This window comes from Amphibalanus amphitrite, unplaced genomic scaffold (assembly GCF_019059575.1).
Source record: "Amphibalanus amphitrite isolate SeventyFive unplaced genomic scaffold, NRLGWU_Aamphi_draft 001561F_arrow, whole genome shotgun sequence".
Taxonomy (NCBI): domain Eukaryota; kingdom Metazoa; phylum Arthropoda; class Thecostraca; order Balanomorpha; family Balanidae; genus Amphibalanus; species Amphibalanus amphitrite.
Window position 1 is genome coordinate 28857 of NW_024883054.1, and position 20545 is coordinate 49401.

General features: G+C 51.0%; 2 protein-coding genes across 3 annotated transcripts; one reads left to right on the top strand and one right to left on the bottom strand.

Moving 5' to 3' along the window:
- Positions 1-501: 501 nt before the first annotated feature.
- On the top strand, positions 502-4989 carry LOC122373844 (histone-lysine N-methyltransferase SETD1B-like). Its single transcript, XM_043352219.1, has one exon. It carries the CDS (start codon positions 502-504, stop codon positions 4987-4989), a length of 4488 nt encoding a protein of 1495 aa, XP_043208154.1.
- A 677-nt stretch (positions 4990-5666) lies between these two features.
- On the bottom strand, positions 5667-20278 carry LOC122373846 (ADP-ribosylation factor GTPase-activating protein 2-like). Of its 2 annotated transcripts, XM_043352221.1 has the most exons (14): positions 20079-20277; positions 14711-14799; positions 13798-13900; positions 13251-13382; positions 12893-13042; positions 11640-11801; positions 11110-11229; positions 10616-10794; positions 10170-10319; positions 9620-9926; positions 9285-9398; positions 8982-9083; positions 7994-8041; positions 5667-6721 (listed from the first exon to the last, which is right to left on the bottom strand). In XM_043352221.1, exons 1-13 carry the CDS (start codon positions 20151-20153, stop codon positions 8039-8041), a joined length of 1686 nt encoding a protein of 561 aa, XP_043208156.1. In that variant the 5' UTR covers positions 20154-20277; the 3' UTR covers positions 5667-6721; positions 7994-8038. The 2 variants fall into 2 exon arrangements, with proteins under 2 accessions (XP_043208156.1, XP_043208155.1); XM_043352220.1 differs by lacking the exon at positions 7994-8041 and having other exon boundaries at positions 20079-20278.
- Between the last annotated feature and the right edge of the window lie 267 nt (positions 20279-20545).

Below are 20545 nucleotides of genomic sequence, written 5' to 3' on the forward strand. Positions count from 1 at the left end.
GACCAGACTGCACCTTTGTTTGTGGGCTGTGGTCGTCCCAGCTAAGCTCGCACTGTCTGACCGAGAATCCCTCTGCGTGTCCAGGTTTCAGTGCCGCGCCGAGGGCTACTTTGCCGACCCGGAGTTCAACTGCGAGGTCTTCCACTACTGCTCAGCCTCTGGAGCCCGGTTCACTTTCCTCTGCGGCGAGGGATCCAAGTTCCACCAGGTAAGACACCCGTATGCTCTTTTGCTGTTGCTCCTTCAACGCTATGATATTCGCACAGCTATTCGCATCGTTCAAAATCGATCAGTAGGTATTGTGATATGCTTGTGGGCATTTGATCCTGGTTCGTAGTTTAGGAAATGACGGTACTCTCATAGGATACTTTTGTGTTTCAGAAAACGTTGATCTGCGACTTCGATCACAAGCTGCGCTGCGGCGGTGACGGCACACTGGAAGAGTTACCGACACACTCTGACACGCTCTCCACCGAGCACCTCTTCCCGGCCGGCGAGATCATGAAGATGGGAGTCACCACCTCCAGCACTTCTGCTCCCGTTCAGCCCCAGCGGTACCAGCCGGAGAGCCGACCACTCGTGCGGCGACCGACTCTGGAGGCGCGCCGTCGGCACGACACCGCGCCTGTGTCCACTGAGAGGAGCGGACCCGAGCGCCAGCGACTGGAACCGCTCGGTTTCAACCGCGGCCGGCCGCTGGACCGCTACCACACAGCGGGGCCGACGATCGAGCGCAGTGACCGTCGGCCTCCCGAGGACGGATACCGGGCTGTCCTCAACGACATCCACCAGACGATCCGCGAAACGGAGGTACCCCAGCTGCCCGTGCTGCCGCTGCTGACACCGGCACAGCGCCGCCAGGATGAGGGTGTCAAGGAGAGTCCTGCACCGCCGCCGCGACTGCACATTCCCAAGAGACGACTGACGTCACGGGCAAGCAGACGACGAGACTCGTATGGCCCGACGCCGCTTCGCCGACCAAGTGTGCGTCACCGCCGCTCAGTGGACTGGGAGGAGCCCGGCCTGCTGGCACTCAGAGATATCGTTGACACCAAGGTTGGCAGGTTCTTCCCCGGAAGTGGCTCGCCTGTTGCCCAACGTCGCTCTGACGACGACCTCCTGCGAACGGAACGCGACTTCGACGCAGAGTTCTTTAGAGAAATGGACGGGGATAATTTCGGCGCGCCGTGGCCCGCTCCAGTGAGGAATGAGATCGCCGTGGAACAGGCGCCAGTGGGTCGACGGAGGAGTCAGACAGCTCGCCTCGGACGGGTTTCAGATAGCAGTTCTGTCTGGACCGGACAGACTCGCGAGGCGGTGCAACACGATTTCGGATACAAGCGTGGACGTTCGACCGAACGGCAGACTGCTGGAGCACAGGACAGGTCTTCAGAGAGCGACTCAGCGAGCACGTTATCTACAGAGACTGCCACCGAATCTCAAGACGACCTAGATTCCGCCGCCACTACTGAGCTCTTCGACGCTTCTGAATACGGCACACCCAAGTCGGATTCGATTCTGTCTGCATCAGAAACGGCCCAGCTCGCCGAATCCGAGGTGGCTGCGTCATCGCCGGTGCTCGCTCGGAGCCGCACCCGGCGTCAGCAGTTCCCGTTCATACCGCGGCGAAACGAGGGCGTGGACCAGCTACGGGAGCTTCAGCGGCAGTCTTTCGCCCAGCCAGTTAGGTTCCAGGCGCCGCAGCCCGGCCAGCCGTTCGTCAACACCCAATTTGTGAACGTCGGTCCTCAACCAACGCCGCCGAACAACAGGCAGGAGAGCGACAGCGATGACGACATCACGGACCGCCAGTCGGATTTTGGAGGAGCTCAACGTTTCCAGCCTGCGAACACGTTCGTGCTGCAGCCTGCGCGATTGCCGTCCCAGTCGGCATTCGGTGGTCCCATCTCATCGGGCAGCGCCTCTGCAGCGAGACCACCCAGCTTCCGAGCGATCGGCTCTCAGCCAGCCGAGCAGAGCTTCACACGACCTCTGCAAGACTTTGCAAGGCCCCAGCAACGATTCCCCCAGCCCCCGCCTGGCTTCCCGCAGCAGCAGAGATTTGGACAGCCAGCGTTCCAGGATAGTCAACGATTTGGCAGGCCCCAGTCTCCATCCGTGGTGGGAAACCTACCCACCTCGTTCCAAGCTGGCAGCTCCCCTTTCAGTCCCAGGCCTGGCTCTGGCATTAGCGTGAGCTCCATCTCGACATCGAATGGTCCTGCTGGTTCAACCGACGAAGACGAGAGGGGCTTCGACCGCCAGCCGAACGGTACCCCGCCGGGACCTGACGACAGTGGTCCTCAGCCGTCGGGTGGCGCCCAATTCCAGCGGCCTGGTTCCTTCCAGTTCGGCAGGCCAGCCGGCCCACTGCCCTCTGGCTTCCAGTCGCAGCCGCCACAGTCACAGCAGCAGTTCGGTTCCGGACTCCTGCCGGCACCAAACGCGCTTGGCTTTAACACGTTCGTGGCTCCGCAGTTCGCGGCGGCGTTCCAGCGCCTGCCACCACCTCCAAACCCGGCCCGTCCCGGCGACTCGGCGCCGCTCAGTGGTCCATCTCGTTTCTTGCCCACAACCCGGGCGCCGGGTCAAGTGTTTGCGCCTACCCTCGCACCGTTCTCCTTCAGTTCGCAGCCAAGCCCAGCGACCACCGCGAGACCTCAGACTGCAGCGCCCAGTGTCATTCCGCCGATCGCCGGCTCGGAAGCACCCCTTTCCTCATTCGAAACCCGGGATCCAACCGTATTCCCTGCCCTTGATGAAGAGGACGACAGCGGCTTCGGTGGAGGTGAAAGCGATTTCTTCAGGCCCGGCCCGGACGTGGTGAATCTCCAGCCCGTCGATGACGAGTTCTTCGGTCCGCCGACTGGCCGGCCTTTGCTCGACGACCCACCACCTCTGGAGACCACCGCGCCTGCTCCGCACATCTCCAGCCCGCTGCCCCCGGGTGTTCTCTCCGCACTGGCTGGTGTCACCGAGCCAACGTCTCCATCCACCACCGAGGAGCCGCGTCCAACCCAGGGACGGCGCCGCTTCAGGACCCGAAGGCCGGGAGGTCGCCGTCGTTTCCGTCCCACCTCTGCTCCGGAGGTTACCAACGACGTGGAGCCCGAGGACGACGGACTAGAGAAAGACTCAACCAGAGATCTTGCTTCGCCGACTCAAAACGAGGGCATCACCAGCCAGAGGAGACGTCGTCCGCCGTCGCGAAGGCGTCTGGCCGGTCGTCGGCGAACCACCACCACCACGGCTGCGCCGGTCACCGACGAGGCGACCGAGCCTAGCGAGACTGACACCGAGACCACAGAGGAGGCCGCGCCGGTCGCTCCAGTGAGGAAGTTCCGCCGACGTCGGCCGGTTGGTGGCAGCGGCTTCCGTTCCCGGCCTCGTGCCCGGCAAAGGCTGAGGACCCGCCTCCAGCAACAGGAGGAAGAAGAGAGCGCTGAGGGAGAGACCGAGACCGTGACCGACTCAGCTGCTCAGGAGACTGGAGCGAGTCAGCAAGCAGCTGAGGAGGAGAAGCAGGTGGCTCAGCGACCGAGCCGTCGGCGACGACCGAACGGTGCCTCCCGGAGGCCGTTCCGTAGGCGCAACAGGGTGAGAACCACCGAGGCTCCCGCCACTGAGGCGCCCAAAGAAGATGTCGAGGAGGCCGACGTGCCTGTGCAGCAGGAGACTGAAGAGCCGGCAGAGGAGGGGATATCCGACAGTGACAGCCAACGTCTCACGGAGGAGACCACTGAAGACACGACAGAGGCAGCAGAGGTGGAAGATGACGACGACGAGTCGGCTGCAAAGACGACCCAGCAGCGACTGCAGGAGCTGTACGAGAGGCGGCGACAGAACAGACTCCAACTCCGCCGTCAACGGCCGTCCTTCAGACGCAGGCCAGCCGCGCAGGACGACGAGGTCTCTGAAGGGGACCAGGAAGACACCGAAGTCGCCTCCTCCAGAGACTCTCGGGAACGGCGGATTGGCAGCCGGCGCCTGACGCAACAGCGACTGCGGCTACGCGTCAACCGACCTACCGACGCTGAGATCACCGTACAGGTGGCGCAGACACCTACTGAGCGCCCAGAGTCCGACGGGGAGCAAGCGTCGAAACAGGTTGAGACGGACGAGCAGCCGACCAAGCGGCCGACGGAACAGCCGACGGAGCAGCCCACTGAGCAGCCGGCGGAGGAGGAAGAACAAGATCAGGAGCAGGAGGAGCGGAGACGGCCAGGGCGGCGCCGGTTCCGCACGGACCGCGTCCGACAGCACCAGCGTCTCCGCCTTCCCCCGCGGACCGGAGGTCGGGTGTCCACACTGGCCAGTCTTCTGGTGGAGACCGGCGGTCCGACCACCACGCCGAGCCCTGCAACCACCAGCCAGCCGCCGACCGCCGCCGAGTCACTGGCAGCGGTCAACCTGGAGGGATCCAACATGGAGAGTCGCGGCCAGCCGCCCAAGCGGACCCTGCTCGGGTCGCTGGTCCAGCGCCAGTCAACGGCTCCTCAATTTACGCGCACCACACTCACACCGGTGCTAGCTGAGACGGAGAACCCGGCACCGGCAGCCACCCGGCCTCTGGGTGCCGTCGAAGAGCATGACCGCACCACCAGCGAGCCGGCGGAGACCACTGCCGCGCCTACACAGACTGAACGGACCACAGCCCAGACCACGGCCGAGACCACGCCGGAACCGGTCCCAGAGACCACGGCCAGGACCACCGCCGAGACGGTCCCGGAGACTACCGTATGGACCACCGCTCAGACGGTCCCTGAGACCACAGCGGCGAAACAGACGGCGGATACCACAGTCTCGGTCGAGGCTGTCACCACGGGACAGCCAGAGTTCATTCCATTCGACAGCACAGCGCCGGAGGTCGGCCTCGACATGATTGTGGAGCAGGTGGCAGCCACCGAGGCGCCCACAGAGCACCCGTCCATCACCATGGCCACTGACGCGCCACTGTTGCCGCTACAATCGCTGTTTGCCGGCTTCTAAAGGGGGCGTCACACGCAGAGAGTTCCTCTGATGTCATCAAATATCAACAGCCACCGCTGGGCTGAGAATACAGTGGTCAGTGAGGACAGTGCTTAGCACGGTTTTACATATGACAAAGTGTGTAGCTGTATATTTTCTATGAGTCTCAATGTGTGTACAAGTAATGCTTGTTTGAAAGAGGCTATGTAAGATGTGGCAGAGGTTGATCAAAGTGTGGGCAGATGGCACCCGCTTCGGCTGACAGTGCCAGCTCAGCCAAAGTAATCTTGTGGATGGTGCATCCATTAGTATTCATTTTTTGTTACTCGTCCTTCCTGTAGCGGGATGTAATGTTCGCTGCTCCGTTACCATCCCCATACATAGGCCGTCCATCTGAGTTCTGTGTACCGCATGCCGATGTCAGATGCAAGCTCAACCTGGCTGAGAATTGAGCACTGACCTATGACGTCATCGGAGGTGCGTGGGCTGGCCTGGAGCGAATCGGCAGCCTGCTATCGAGAGTAACCTTCCATGTTATACCATCAGCGTGCTTTACGATGCTATTTATTGTGAATAAATGTGTGTTGAATATCTTGTTGTCCGATGTGGCTTCCACCCCACGGTATCTACATTCCCGTAGTTAAAGGCTCAGGTTTGACGTACAATATGTCAACGTTCACCTCATCCAATACGCATCATACAAGAGGCACTTTATTCAGATAACATGAGAAAATTTAAAACAATAAGCCGAAGCACCTTTATTTTCGAATCCCGAAACGTCATAAAATGGCTCGCGAGCTCGTGATATCTATAGCTACGACTCTTTAAACCAAACCGTACAATCACTGCAACGTTCAAACCCCCACCGCATACACTATGTCTCGGGCGTCTCGCGGATCGCCCCGAATGCAGACAGAAGAGACAGTTACTCCCTCGCGTTCAACCACCGCGGGAGAGCGCAGTTATAGGACGGCCAACGGGGGCCGACTCACACGCCCGAATATATAGATAAATCAGATTGAACCCAACGGACAACATCGACATGCCTCTCACCGACGATCATGTTATATGAGGCTACATTGGCGCCCGGGGAGCGGAGCTTCAGGTCCGGAGATGGAGGGAGCCTGGTGTCAAACGCTCCGGACCAGACTGCCCCGACCGTCAGCCCTCCACCGTGGGAGCCATGAGCTGATAGCAACGCAAGGCTTCTCAGTAGCGAGCAACTCTGCTCCGTACACTTCCGAGCAGCCATACAACTTCGGCATACTCCTAGAAGTTCTGTTTGGGTTCGCAAGACTTCGCACATCTCAGTACGACTTGGTGTGGATGCAGACAGCTCAGAACGGTCAGACTTCTGCATCGCTTCAACCAACGACTCTGCATCGCTCCGATCAGAGGCGTCACATCGCTCTAACCAGAGGCTTCACGCAGCACGGAATGCGTCATTCGCGTCACACTCTTGCGCGCTAAGCTAGATAGATCTCTCCACACCCACACCCACACACGCACAAGCACGCGTGAACACCAGTGTCATCCGGACATCCGGCCAGCGCGATATGGCCCATCAGTGTCGCGCCGCGGGCACTTATCAGGCCTCCGGCAGTCCGCAGGATTGGCCTCTTGTCAGCGCGGCGCGGCGGCAGACCGCCAGTCGCTGGTGGCTGTCCGCCTCTCTATTTGTCTGTCCGCCCTAGTCGGCTGCTCCGCCGGCCGGGCAGTCGCCGCTGGGCGACTGTCAGTTCCACGATCGGTCCTGGAGAGGGGAGCGCCGTCAGCGGATAGAAGTGGGGATATCGTCAGTGTCAGAGGGAAGCGGTGTTAGCGTCAAGGTCAGATTAAAGCGGTGTCGGCGTCGAGGTTAGCAAAAAGCAGTGTCAGAATCAGAATCAGAGGTGTCAACATCGGTGTCAGTGAAGAGCGGTAGTGTCAGTGCTAGGGCCAACAGTGAACGGTGCGAGTGTCACGATCATGCAGTAAATAAAACGTACAAAGCCTTCACTGAATAAACCATAACATACCATCATCGCACAAAACAAAATGTTGAAGGGTCCACATATTCCCTCGTGAAATAGCATACCTACCTATTACTGACGTCATGAAGTCGGAAAACAGATAGCATACAATGCATTAGGATAAAGAACAAGACCAAAGTAATGTGGCTAAAAAAATGAACATAACAGTTAACACTCATAACCTTGACTAGCTATATGAACTGATTTAATCATCACTATCAGAGAAATAGCGCATGACGTGCAGTAGGGACAGGCATTAGCATAGCTTATTTGTTCAGGGCGTCGGAGTAGAAAATTAAGGTCAGTAAAGGAGGGCAGTGATTGGGTTGGTTCGTACACCGTACAGATATGAAATAACATCGCATAAAAGTCCAAGGAGTAGGCTCACCTGAACCAATCAGCAGACTTATAACTCACGGAACATGAACTTGCTTAAAATTGAATAAAACATTATAGATACTGATAATAATTATGAACGTATGAGCCTTTATGTAATTCAAGTGAAACATAATGCCATATTTTGTCAAAAAGGCAAAAAGAAAAACGTGACATACCCGAAGAAGCAATTGAGGTTATGGTGCACACACCAAGCTGTGTATGACACGATAGCACACGGTATGTCACAAAGGGGAGGCGGAAGGCACCGATGCCATTTAAGGGCTAGGCTCTTGGGTGATCAATATCAGCGACGTTACTCCCGCTTAGTGTTGTCCTCTAAGAGGAGAGAAACCAAGCCACAGCGGATGATATGAATATATGGAAAAGCGGGTGTCGGGTCAGTGGAATTCATCCGTGCCGGATAGGTCATGAAGACCTTCAACATCAAGCCTACCATGCACCACTAGCACCACCCCAGCCGCAGCATCGGACGGAGAGAGGTCCAGTAGCAGGCCATATAGTCTGGGTGCCTCACTCCCCACCACCACAACCAGTCACGGCGGCGGCCGGACGGGTATCGCCCACACCACATGCAGAACACACAGCGAGCAGCAGCGGCCAGAGCGCCCACCCACCGTTCGTACAGCCTTAGCGGAGCTGGGGCCGACGGAGACGAGCCGTTACTGCAAACAGCAGCGAGCCGGGTCAGCAGGGCTCGAGCCGTCCACAGAGCGGCGCTCCCGGGCACGGCAAACCAGAGATCACACGAAAACCACGGCACTCGCACGCATAGAAAACACACCGGAGATGAAAGGCACGGCGAAGGCACCGGATATCAAAGACACAAGAGCCCTACAATTACAGTAAAATGTACTGCAAATCTTAGATCAAACGCACAGCAAACCCACAGCACTCATTCGCACACATTTACTTCCCACCGTGGAAAGGGTATTAAACGCACAGCACACATCACAGCGCACATCATACACACAACACACACGTCACATCACACATCACTCAAACGTCACACAGCACATAACCCACGTTACTCAGCACACAGCACATAGCCCACGTCACACACAGCACACAACTCCCGTCACACACAGCACACAGCACACGCTCACCGACTACCAGGCAGCCACACTCCATTCTGCTGGCTGGCTGCGCTACGATTTGCGCTGTGCGCGGAGTGCGGACCACAACTCTGTTAGTAAGGTAAAGGGTTCCCGACGCCGACTGCCGCCGGGGCTTCGGTCCCGGTTTCCGGTTCTCTAAGACTATCGTTAGTCACTCTCATTACCCAGTCTGGTAGAGTATAACGTCTGACACCACGCTATCCACTAATGGTTCAACCACGAACCAACAAACCATTTCTACGCAACATGCATCTACAGTCCGTAATCACCCGTACCCTACGGTGCATCTAACTCATGGTTTGACCACACGTTCGTCCCTGAACGAATGCAGTACCGATAAACGGTACTGGATCATGACAAAGTAGAGCCTGTTGATCGATAATGGCCCTTACATAGTCAGAATCTGAGCCTAGGAAGGGCAGTGCAGCCTGTCTGATGGTGGGATGGGATAGTAGTTAGACGCACCGGCAGGTGACGCTGGACTCACCTGCAGGGAGGACATGACGCCGTTGGCCAGGGTGCCCAGTTTGCCGGCCACCTTGGTGACGCCCTGACGTACACTCTCTTTGACATCCTCCAGATCAGGAGTCTGCGTCGGCAGAGCAAGACGACAGAGGGCAAGAGAGCGTCAGGTCAGGTGTGATTAAACAGAGCGGATCAGTCAAAACTCACAGGGAACACTTACACTTACGGGAGACACAAGACTCACCCAGTCCACAGCTATAATGTCCACAAACGAGTAGGTACACAATGGGTTTATACCGACCAGCCGGCCCCACGCCATACTGACCTGCATCATAGGCCCTCCACCGCCACCGCGGTTCGTCTGCGGCTCGCCGAAATAGTCGGCAGAGGAGATACCTCGGGCACCCTGGAACCGGTTCATGTTCTGCTGCGACTCGAACTGAAACGGCGGGGTCCAAACGCGGGTCAGAAACTCTGAAGTCAGATCACATCATAGCAGAGGGGTGAGGAAAGAGCGTACGCGGATTAGTAATAATATGAGCGCTAACACGTTTAAATGGTGCGTCAATTAAGGCTACGTAAGCAGTTCAGGCTAAGACTATTTAGGCTTTAGTTCCAATCGTGGTCATGAAACAGTATGTGATGGCATCTGACACTCACCGATGGTCGCTCGTCACCGAAGTACGCTGCCGACGAGATCGCCTTGGCGTTGCCGAATTTCTTCTGGGCGTCATCACCGCATGACGCCTTGCTGGTATCGGTGGGCGGCGGGCGCCGGGGCGCCGACGAGGGCGTCTTGTCCCAGGAGGACGTGGGCGCCATTTCCCAGGAGGATGTGGGCGCCTTTTCCCAGCTGGAAGCCGAGCTGCTGGATTTGCCCCAGCCGCCGCCGCTGCTACTACCCAGACCGCCCAAACCGGTACCAGACGAAAAGCCGCCAAAGAAGTCGTCATCGTCGCTCTGTGATCTGAAACCACGAGGCGGGATGGAATAGTTAAGAATTCGCCCCACCTGGCGACTAGATAGAGCACACACAATGACGTTGCAGTGAGCTCAATATCGCCACGATAGGTACCATCTCTCCTGTCTCCCGCACCATACACAATATCCGCCAGTCTTCTAAAGCAGACTTTCAAATTAATATTTCCGTCTCACAGACTAGACAGACATTTTCCGTGACTCCCGGAGCACAAGTCCACGGCCCGCTCACTTGGCCTTGGAGGAGAAGCCCAGCTCGAACTCATCCATTTCGTCCCGGCGTGAGAACGCGTCGGCGCCGCGGCGTCCCAGCGGCTCGGCAGAGGCCGGCGCGCTCTGCTCGATCGTTTCCATGTCGCTGAACGCAGAGTGGCTGACGGCACTGTGGGCGGAACGGGTGGGAGCGTCAGTATCGAGTCAGGGCCAGTTTTGTCAAAACTGTCTCGCTTTACCTAGTACATGGGGACGTGAAAACGATAAAAAAAATAGCACGGTAAGCAATAATACAAAATAGCATTAGGTAGTCGTTCTATCAGTCCGAGCCAGTCCTACATCCCTACGTCGCAAAAACCCGTGTAAGCTCTCCCGTCCTACTCCTGTCCCAGGGAACAGCCACCCTTCCAAGGGACCGCCTATCTCCACGGGGACCGACCACCCATTCCCGTCGTATCTCCATACCCGGAGTTGCCGCCGCCGAAGCCCATGCCGAGTCGCTCCAGCTGCTCGGCCTTCTTGGGGTCCATGTTCTTCACCCTGTCGGTCTGCTTCCGCTGCTCCAGGCTGAGGTCCTGGTAGGCGAGCCGTACCGAGGCCAGCTGACGCTCCTGCTCCTCGGCCGTCTGACGGGCCTCCTCCTTCTGTGCAGGTGACCGGGGGCGAGTATATATAAGAGACGTAACAATGAGGGATAGACATCGCGGCAACGAAGTGCCAAATTAATAAAAACAGTTCATAAATCATAGCATATCAAGCGTGTAAGCATTGTACACAATATCCACAGAATTAATTTCATATAGTGCGCAGGCGCAAGTTAACTGTAGCACGTAAGTACACCGCAGTTTTAAATATCGACAGATAACAAGGGTGACGAGAATGGGCCCCTTTACCCCACAGATCCACGTATAACTGAGCCGGCAATACGGTGTCATTTGTCGCCCGATCACGCCGCCTACCTTTGCCTCGGCAGCCTGTACTTTCATCATGTCCGCCTGCTCGGCCTGACGCTCAATCTCCGAGAAGTCCTTCTTCACCTTCTGAGCGCCCAGTCCTCCTCCCAGTTTACGGGCCCCCAGCTGTCGGAAAAGGAGCGCAGTCAGTTAAAGGATCTGTCACTGATAAGGTGTGGTAGTGCGGAACTGAGGCGGCCGTCCCGGTAACGATAAGGCAGTTTCGACGATATATTTATGACGGTGTCACGGCAGCCGGCTACAGCCGTCATGCGACGCTCCGGCTCAGCTAACAGTGAACAAATCAGCTTCACGATACTGGAAACACACACATCACGTTACATTTAACCAATCATTGAAAAGAAGTCAACTAATATCATAATCCTTATCGCATCATAACAACATAAATCCAGAAACTCACTGATCAAGCGTCAAGATAGGTACGTATTACTCGTCCAACAGTGTGCCCGTGACAGTGTGTTGGTGCGTCGCTGAGTGCTACATCTCCACCCCAAAACCACCATTACCGCCCTTACCTTGCCGCCTGCCGGTCGCCGCTGTCCGATGGTCGACTTTCTGATCTGTTGCGGCGCCGCCTGGGGGCTGGTACCGAGCACGTGCTCCACACGCGGTCCGGCGCCCGGCACCTGCACCGCACCGTTCGAGGCCGGCGCGCCCGACTGCGGCTCCGGCTCCGGCTGGGCAAGATCAAGAAGGTGTCAAACATGGCAGTAACGGGCAGACAGACATGTTAAGTTCTCATTGCAAAACGATACGGGAGGTACAGGGTGTTTCACAATAAATGTTACTTTTGAATAGCTTAAATGAAGATCTTACTTGTTCGTAAGCGCGTAAATTTTATATGCATTTTGCTGCAAATTTGTAGCGGTTTTTAGTCCCTACATTTTTTTTTTTACAAACCGTTAACGGTTCCATCAGTATGGACGTGCAATGCCAACACCGTCAAAACGGGTCAATTCGCCGTGTACAGATGATGAGGCGGTATGGGTGGTCATGCATTACGGCGCTTTGCGGAGTCTGACCGCAGTGCGACGGAGTTTCGGTAGCCATTTAAAAGGAGGAAGGATATTCCGTCAAAAATGTCTTTCAAACGGGTAGTAGAAAGGTTCCAGAAGACTGGAAACACGAGACCAGCCCCGACTCCTGGCCGGACGGCGATCCCAGAGAATCTGGTTGAAAAAGTCAGACGGAAGGGTGGCATAGTGGAGAACCCGTGAAGGGTGCTGAACTGAAAGTTATATGTTCATCAGTCCTACTGTTCTGCTGTCTCATGAGGTAATACTCATGAGCCATATTGTAATACATGTCACTGAAACATCGTCGTTTGAAAAGCAACATTCATTGTGAAGGACCCTCATGAAGCTTAACAGCGAATTGACCTGTTTTGATGGTGTGGACATTGCACGTACATAAAGAATGCAGTTGATGATTCGTCATAATTTTTGTAAGGATAAAAAACCCGAAAGAATTTGCAACAAAATGAACATGGAATTTATGGGCATACGAATAGCTGAGGTCATTTTAAAAGCTTATCAAAAGTAACGTTTATTGTGAAACACCCTGTAGGTGTGAGGCAGACCCGGCGCCGGCAGAAAGACTACCACAGCTACAGATATCTGAAAGTTGTCCAAAAAAATAAAGGATAGTAACTAGACAGAGGCCGTTGGGTTAACCATGGACAAAGAGATTCATATGATTCAGATCGAGACACGAGAGTTCATTATTATGTCACATGTAATATCGGCCAGCAGCTGTGAGCACAGCTCACCTCGTGCGCGGACAGCTGGGCGGCGGCCGAGTACTTGTTGTCCTGGGCCGGCGGCTGCTCGAACTGAGCCGACGAGTGCTCGTCGAAAAAGTCCACATCGGGCTGCGCCTTCTCTCCGCCGCCGTCGTGGTGTTCCGACTCGATGTGAACCTGTGACATTGGTGACAAACACACATGAACAGACAGCAACACTGAGTGTACCGTCACGATGTCAACTACAGGGACATTTTCACAACACAGTGCAGTGGCGCGGCAATAACATTTGTCTCCTGCCATGTAACATTTGTCCAGTCAATGTCTTGTTGAGGCAGTCAAAAGGCGTTAGCATCGTTCTTACGCTAACGCGCCGCTACCGTACCTGCGTGCCGTACAGCTTCATGGCCTGCACCGCCATGCCATGCAGCTTGTCCCGGTAGAGCTGCGCCGCCCGCGAGTGGTACTTTTGCTGCGCGTCCGTCGTCGAGCAGTTGTGCTGGTGGAAAAACTTGCGCTGCCGGCGGGGAGGAGTTGTCAGCCAATTGAGGACGGCAATGAGATTATAGGTAACTGGCAATACAAGTAACCTATTAGGAATGGATCACGAAATACGACTTGGGTAATAACAAAAAGAAGTACCTACACAACGTTAAATCGCCATATCAAAAGGCACACCGCGATGACAAAGAATATAAAATGACCTTCAAAACTGCATTTAAATGAGGATGAAAAATCCATGGTTTTATTGTCATATCCGACTGAAAGCAATGGTGATATACTTAAAAAAAAAACTCAATTTATCAAGACAATTCATGGCCAATGACATTGTTTTCAGGAAGTGACGATAACGGTGTAACGCTGTATCGCGAGATGAAATAAATTGACGAAACTTTTGCACAAAATATCGAGAGAAAACTGCCGTCACTAACCGCGTTTGCGTTGCCGCCGAGCTGCATGTTGCGCAGCTGCAGCCAGGTCCAGTTGGTGTCGAGCTGGGTGGAGCGGACGAACGTCACGTGCACGCCCAGACCCCTGCCGGCCGCACACACACACACACACACACATACACACACAGACAGTCAGACGGTGGGAATCATACACCTTCCGAGAGATAAATATTGTCGATAACTGACTGACATATGATGATGGAACATGATGCAATGAAGAAAAATATTAAAAAGAGCATACACCTTTGCAGAATTGCTTAGGTGGCCACAGTTCTAAAAATGTAACTATCGCTATTCGCTCATCATTCATACAAAATCATCTTACTACTTTATCTTCCTTCCTACTTCAACAGTTTCATCATGCCTACAAAACGTGACTTTTATTACTCCTTGCTATGTTCCTCTGCATGAAAATGTAGCACAGGTAACTTGGTTCATTACTTCTTTACGACCGGCAACCTTTCACACAGAAATCCCGTGGAAATCCCTACGATTCACATAGAAATCGTATGGATTTTACACATTTCTGAAACCAAGCAGCATCTACTAGACCCGCTGAGAGCGCTGAGATAGCAAGTCACACACTAAATCCACCAATACAGCGAGCCGCCAACTAAACCCACAGACACATCCTGTTTCGATGGGTTTCATTGGTGGCCCCGGCGCCCGTCAGTATGGAACTGCAGTGATTGGCTGGCTGGGACAGTCCAGTGGGTTGGACCACTAATCAAAAGCTAGCAGTATTGCATGGGACATATGACACCTGGATAAACCATGGGAAAAACGTTTCAGCACAGTAGGTTGTTACCAATGCTGCACAGCACTGCGTCACTCTCCAAGGCTCATAGCATACAGCTCACGATGTGCATATGCATCTTCTACGCCACATCCTCACCTGTGCACAGCTGAACAGTCTATGCAGAGGAAAACACCATATGTGACACTGGCCCAGGTTGGGTTTTTGCAGCTGCAGTCAAAGCAGACCTGAAAAAAAAACACAGAAGCAAGTCTTGAAATAGCAAACACTGGAACTGTTGCCTACCTTATGAAGTGTTGAATAAGGGATGAACCCTGAACAGTCCTTCATGCTAGAAGCCTGTAGATGTGAACCTTAGAAATTCATAACCTCCAACCAACAGACAGTGTCAACTGATGACAGTGAAAGAGGCAGACATTCCATACTTTGCAGTCTTTCCTTGATATTTCTAAGTAGAGTGTTGGTAAGGGCGTGCTTTTTTAAGCAATGCTTAGCTATCACTTTTCAGAAAGAGAACCTACTAAACTTCCTGAAAATTAGAACCTGGTGCAGGGACAAATGCAGAATGCTCCCCTCGAGCCCTCACTCGATTTGCCACGAACATCGGCCACATCATTTTTTATAATAAATTTAGTCCGAACCTTTTGAATGGAAGGATTCACAAGGACAGAGCCTCCGCTAAGCGATGCTTATTGGGTTGACCCTGCCCTCTACCCTCCGATCGCGCAATTCCGGTTCTATGATAGAATTTGGAGTCCAAAGTTTAACGTACGCACATGTCCGCGCACGACCGATCCCCCACTGACTTCGACCGGTCCCCACACACTGAGTTCGCCTGGCTACGGTCTGCCACCAACCGCAACCACACCTGTCAGGAGGCCCATAAACGTCAAGCGCCCATCGCGCTTCGAGCCCGGACTGTTGTAACTTGTAACCGGGAACGCATGCTTTCACCACGCGGAGTCCAACGCTCTACTGAGTACCGACTGAGCTACGGGACCAGCCAATACCTATTATACCTACCGTAAAATGAGGTGTTAAGGAACAGCGGGGTGCTAAGGGATGGTTGCGTGGGAAAAACTTTGAGTCATGTGTTCCCAATTTGAGAAGGTTAAATAAAAAATTGAGTGTGTTAGTTGACACTGTTCAGTTTTGTTAAATTGTTCTTGACTACAGGACAAAATGACATGGTTGACATGGACATGGTTTTTCAAGCAAGTGATTTAGTTGAGAAAAATGGTTTTGAAAATCATGATACATTTTCACAAAATTGAAACATCTCCAAAACTCTGTGTCATGTGTGCATCAGCTGAGAAACTAGCAGGTGTACAGGGAAAATGAATGCATAGGTGTATTGTCACATGTATTGCACATGTCTCTTGCAAAAAAAAATTACAAACCCACCCATTCATTCATCATCCTCTTCCTCTTTTCCAGACACATGCATATTTTGTGGGGTGGGGTGCTACCTAAGGGACAGGGAAGACAAAATAAAAAAAAATATCTAAATAGAATTTCATAAAGTTTTATTTCAGTAGGCATGGAAAACACCAAATTCTACATAAAATGCTGGCAAGTTCATGCTTTTATCTCTAATGCATCTCAAGTTAACATCTCAAAACTCCCTTAACATTCTATTTTACAATGATGGGTCAATGAAGACTGATGTAGCCTGTAGGTAAATGTGACCTGTAATCATAAAAAGATGACAACAAAGAGGGTAACATAAGGACAAATGACTAGCTTCAAAGTGGGTTTTTGTTGCTGACAGAAGGGTACTTTTTGGTTCATTACACATAATTGGCTGAAAAGGCCATTAGTGGTGAATGAGCGTGACTTGTTTTGTGACAGAATATGCAAAACATTTCATTAAATAAATTATGCCCTTTCAAACCCCAATTGTGAGCATTTGATGGCCATTTCTTGGAATACTATAGGTCATAGGTCAGTTGGGGAAACTACGAGGTGAATGTCAAAAAATTGATTGGTCAATAAATGGACTTTTGATGACCATATATGGGCATAAATGCAGCCCCCGCTACTAAGGGTGAAAAATGGTATAACAAGCCGGTACTTGCCGTATCGCGTCCGCGTATTTGGAATTTCCGACCTCGACGAGCGTCTGTGGTAGAAAACCACCACTTTGGTAGGGGAAACTACTGCTGTCTGCTACAATTTGCACTGCATGTCAAGCTATTGTAGCGACATCTATGCATATACCTACATTTCCGACATCGACGAAAATCTCGCGGCGCTTCGCGCCGACCCGCGCCGCCCATTCATTCATACTGGAGACCAAAAGAGATTATGAGTTCAGAGTTGTGACAAATACCTAAAGCAACCACCACGTATGATATAGGTACCTATACATTAACAGTTAACTATCAGATTGACGGCATGTGTCAACAATTATACCCTGATAGAAGACCGGAGGCTCTGGTTACCCGCGTAAAAATGAATACTTCAGACGCGTACCGCGTAGGAATTCAGCCCAGTAGGTATCGTTGAACAGATAGTGCATCGGCCTGAAAAAGTACGGTAACGATACCTAATTTTGGGTTTTTAGTCGGCCGATCCGTCCCCCCTGTCGAAAATCTGTGGCGACGCCCCTGGCACGTAGGACAAAAGTATAGTATCGCAAATGTTCGTACAGTATAAAGTACGCATGGACAAAACTACGTCAAGGACAAAAGTACGCATGGCAAAAGTACGTACATACAGTATAAAGCACGAATGGATAAAAGTACGTCAAGGACAAAAGTATGTACGCATCGAAGAAGTACGTATAGGTGCATTATTAAGCACGCATGGACAAAAGTACGTCAAGGACAAAAGCACATATCGTAAAAGTGCGTACAGCATAAAGTACGTATGGACAAGAGTACGTCAAGGGCAAAAGTACGTAGGTATCGCAAAAGTACGTCGAGTATAAAGTACGTATAGAATAAGTACCTACGTCAAGGACAGCGTATCATAGAGGTAGGTACGTACAGTACAAAGCACGTATACCTAGACAAAAGCACGCCAAAGAACTAACCAGTAACCATAAACCTTGAATTATCCCACGATCATCCTCACCCAGAGCTCTGCCATATACCCACTCAATCAGTAAGAAGTAATGGAAGTTACAGGCAGTACGCCTTCTTCCGTATATATCAAGACTTCAAGACTTCAAGACTTCAATAAGAAAATACGCATCGGAAAAGTACGTAAATTATAAAGTACGTATATCGCTAAGGTACGTACCCTTGCTGACTTGCATAGATGTCGCAACCGGTCGCAACTACAGCGAGACATGCAGTGCAAACGGTAGCAGACAGCAGTAGTTTCCCCGACCAAAGTGGTGATTTTCTACCACAAACGCTCGTCGAGGTCGGAATTTCCAAATACGCATCGCGTCCACTTATTGGAGAGAAAAGGCTTCCATTTTTCACTAGGAATTAGCGTGATTTAATTAAATTCGGCGAATTGACTCGAAAATGGCGATAGGAAAACGGCTTTTCTGCAGGTTCTGGGTGTCACAATCAGCTGGCCATTCAATAAATGGATTGGTTTTATGAAAGAAAATTGTTAAAAGGTTTAATTTAATTACAATAAACAAAAAATATTAAATTCTAAAATAATAACATAACCACAATTAGAAAAACCATACCGTAAAACGGGGTGTTAAGGGACAGTTTTGAGGTGTTTTGTTGTATAACTCAAGAAGGGTTGGAGATAGAAGCATCAAATTGTCAGCATTTTATGTGGAATTTGGTGCTTTACATGCCTGCCACATTAAAGTTTTTAAGATTTATACCTGCATATTATTTTTTATTATTTTTCATGACTGTCCCTTAGCACCCCAATGTGGGGTGTTAAGGGACACTTATACATATTCCAAGAAATGGTCGTCAAATGCCCACAATTGGGGTGTGAAAGGACACACAATTTATTTATTGAAATGTTTTGCATATTCTGTCACAAAACAAGTCAGGTTCATTCACCACTAATAACTTTTTCAGCCAATTACGTGTAATGCAGTTTACGCTTGTGGAAAATGTGCTAATTATAAGGTAAACAGAACCAAAAAGTACCCTTCTGTCATCAACAAAAACCCATGTCGAAGCTAGTCACTTGTCATTATGTTGCCCTCTTTGTTTTAGCCTTTTTATGATGACATCACATTTCCCTACATCAGTCTCCATTGACCCATCATTGTAAAAGAGAGTGTTGAGATGTTTTGTTACATAACTTAAGATGTGTTAGAGATAAAAGCATGAACTTGCCAGCATTTTATGAGGAATTTGGTGTTTTCCATGCCTACTGAAAGAAAACTGAATGAAATTATATTTAGATATTATTATTTTTTATTCACTGTCCCTTAGCACCCCACATTCACCTCAAAATATGCATGTATCCGGAAAAGAGGAAGAGGATGATGAATGAATGGGTGGATTTGCACAAGTTTTTCAGGAAACATGTGCAATACATGTGACAATACACCTATGCATTCATTTTCCCTGTACACCCACTAGTTTATGTGGTACACACAGAGTTTTGGAGATGTTTCAATTTTGTGAAAATGTAGCATGATTTTCAAATCCATTTTTGAACCAAATCACTTGCATGAAAAACCATACCATTTTGTCCTATGGTCAAGAGCAAAACAGTGTCAACTACCACATTGAAGTTTTTATTGAACCTTCTCAAATTAGGAAGTTAATATGACTCAAAGTTTTTCCCATACAACTGTCCCTTAGCACCCCACTGTCCCTTAACACCCCATTTTACGGTAAACAAAATAATAAAAATAATGACATTTTTAAACCACGGTACTGCTTACATTTTTTGGCGCGTCTGTTTCAATCCGCCATATTTGCCAATCACGGTTTGACCTTGCGTTGTAACTCTGCGATTTAGAGCCGCCAGTTACTTATGCACCGGGTGAGTGTAGGTCTTGTGTGGTTAAAAAACACTTATGCCTTATTTTTTCATTTAAATGCTAAAATTAATTGAAAAGATGAAGTCTGATTTTATGACCATATATGGTCATCGCCCCGCCCACTCCAGCCGCTGATTGGCTAATCCAATTTTTGTTTGGCTCCTCGTAGTTTCCCCAACTGAGGTGTCCCTTCACACCCCACATTGGGGTGCTAAGGGACAGTGAAGAAAAATAATAAAAAATCATATGCAGGTATATGTTTTCAAAATTTAAATGTAGCGGGCATGTAAAACACCAAATTCCACATAAAATGCTGGTAATTTGATGCTTTTATCTCAAACCATTCTTGAGTTATATAACAAAACAATTCAAAACCATCACTTAACACCGTTCTACGGTATCATAGACATTTTGTGCTACTTACCCAATATAACATATCTCAATTTATTAAGCATGTACCTAATAATGAACGCCAAAAATGACACTAGAGCAAAATGCTGTTTATGATTCATAACACGAAATAAAACATAGAACAATGCTGATGCAAAATGTCAGATGAGATAAGGTGGTATGTCGCCTCACCTTGTTGGTAGGAATAGCACGTAATCTTTTGAATATTGCCATTATATCACCCTTGTGTGGTACATTGTCTGCCATTTTGAGGGTTTCTACACTGGATTCCACTTAAATATAAAAATACCCTAAAATAATTTTACAATAAAATTCCACAGCTGTCCTACGGTACAGCGCCACTTATCGCCTTGAGCGCCACCTCAGCAACAGTCAAGGCTCGGTTAAAAATAACTGATGACGATTTATTACTTTTTCCCGATCGAAAACACAAACCCTACCAATCCCAACAGCGTTATATTGGCTTAGTCACGCATTACGATATTCATGTCTTTGAATTGGATATACCTATAACTTAGACAAAAGACAGGTTCTATCGGTCCGTGGTTTTGCATGATACAATCATTTTCAGAGGATGACCCCAGACCCTACCTGATCTACACGCGACACTAGTGTTTTGATCCAATTAGACCACTGAT

Excerpts from the sequence above, each read along its gene's own strand:
- LOC122373844 (XM_043352219.1), top strand. The coding sequence starts at position 502 with ATGAAGATGGGAGTCACCACCTCCAGCACTTCTGCTCCCGTTCAGCCC.
- LOC122373846 (XM_043352220.1), bottom strand. The coding sequence starts at position 20,153 with ATGGCAGACAATGTACCACACAAGGGTGATATAATGGCAATATTCAAA. Across the intron at positions 13,383-13,797 it reads TCGGCGGCAACGCAAACGCG|CGCAAGTTTTTCCACCAGCA; the intron begins GTTAGTGACGGC and ends CCCCGCCGGCAG. Across the intron at positions 9,927-10,169 it reads GGCTTCTCCTCCAAGGCCAA|ATCACAGAGCGACGATGACG; the intron begins GTGAGCGGGCCG and ends TCGTGGTTTCAG.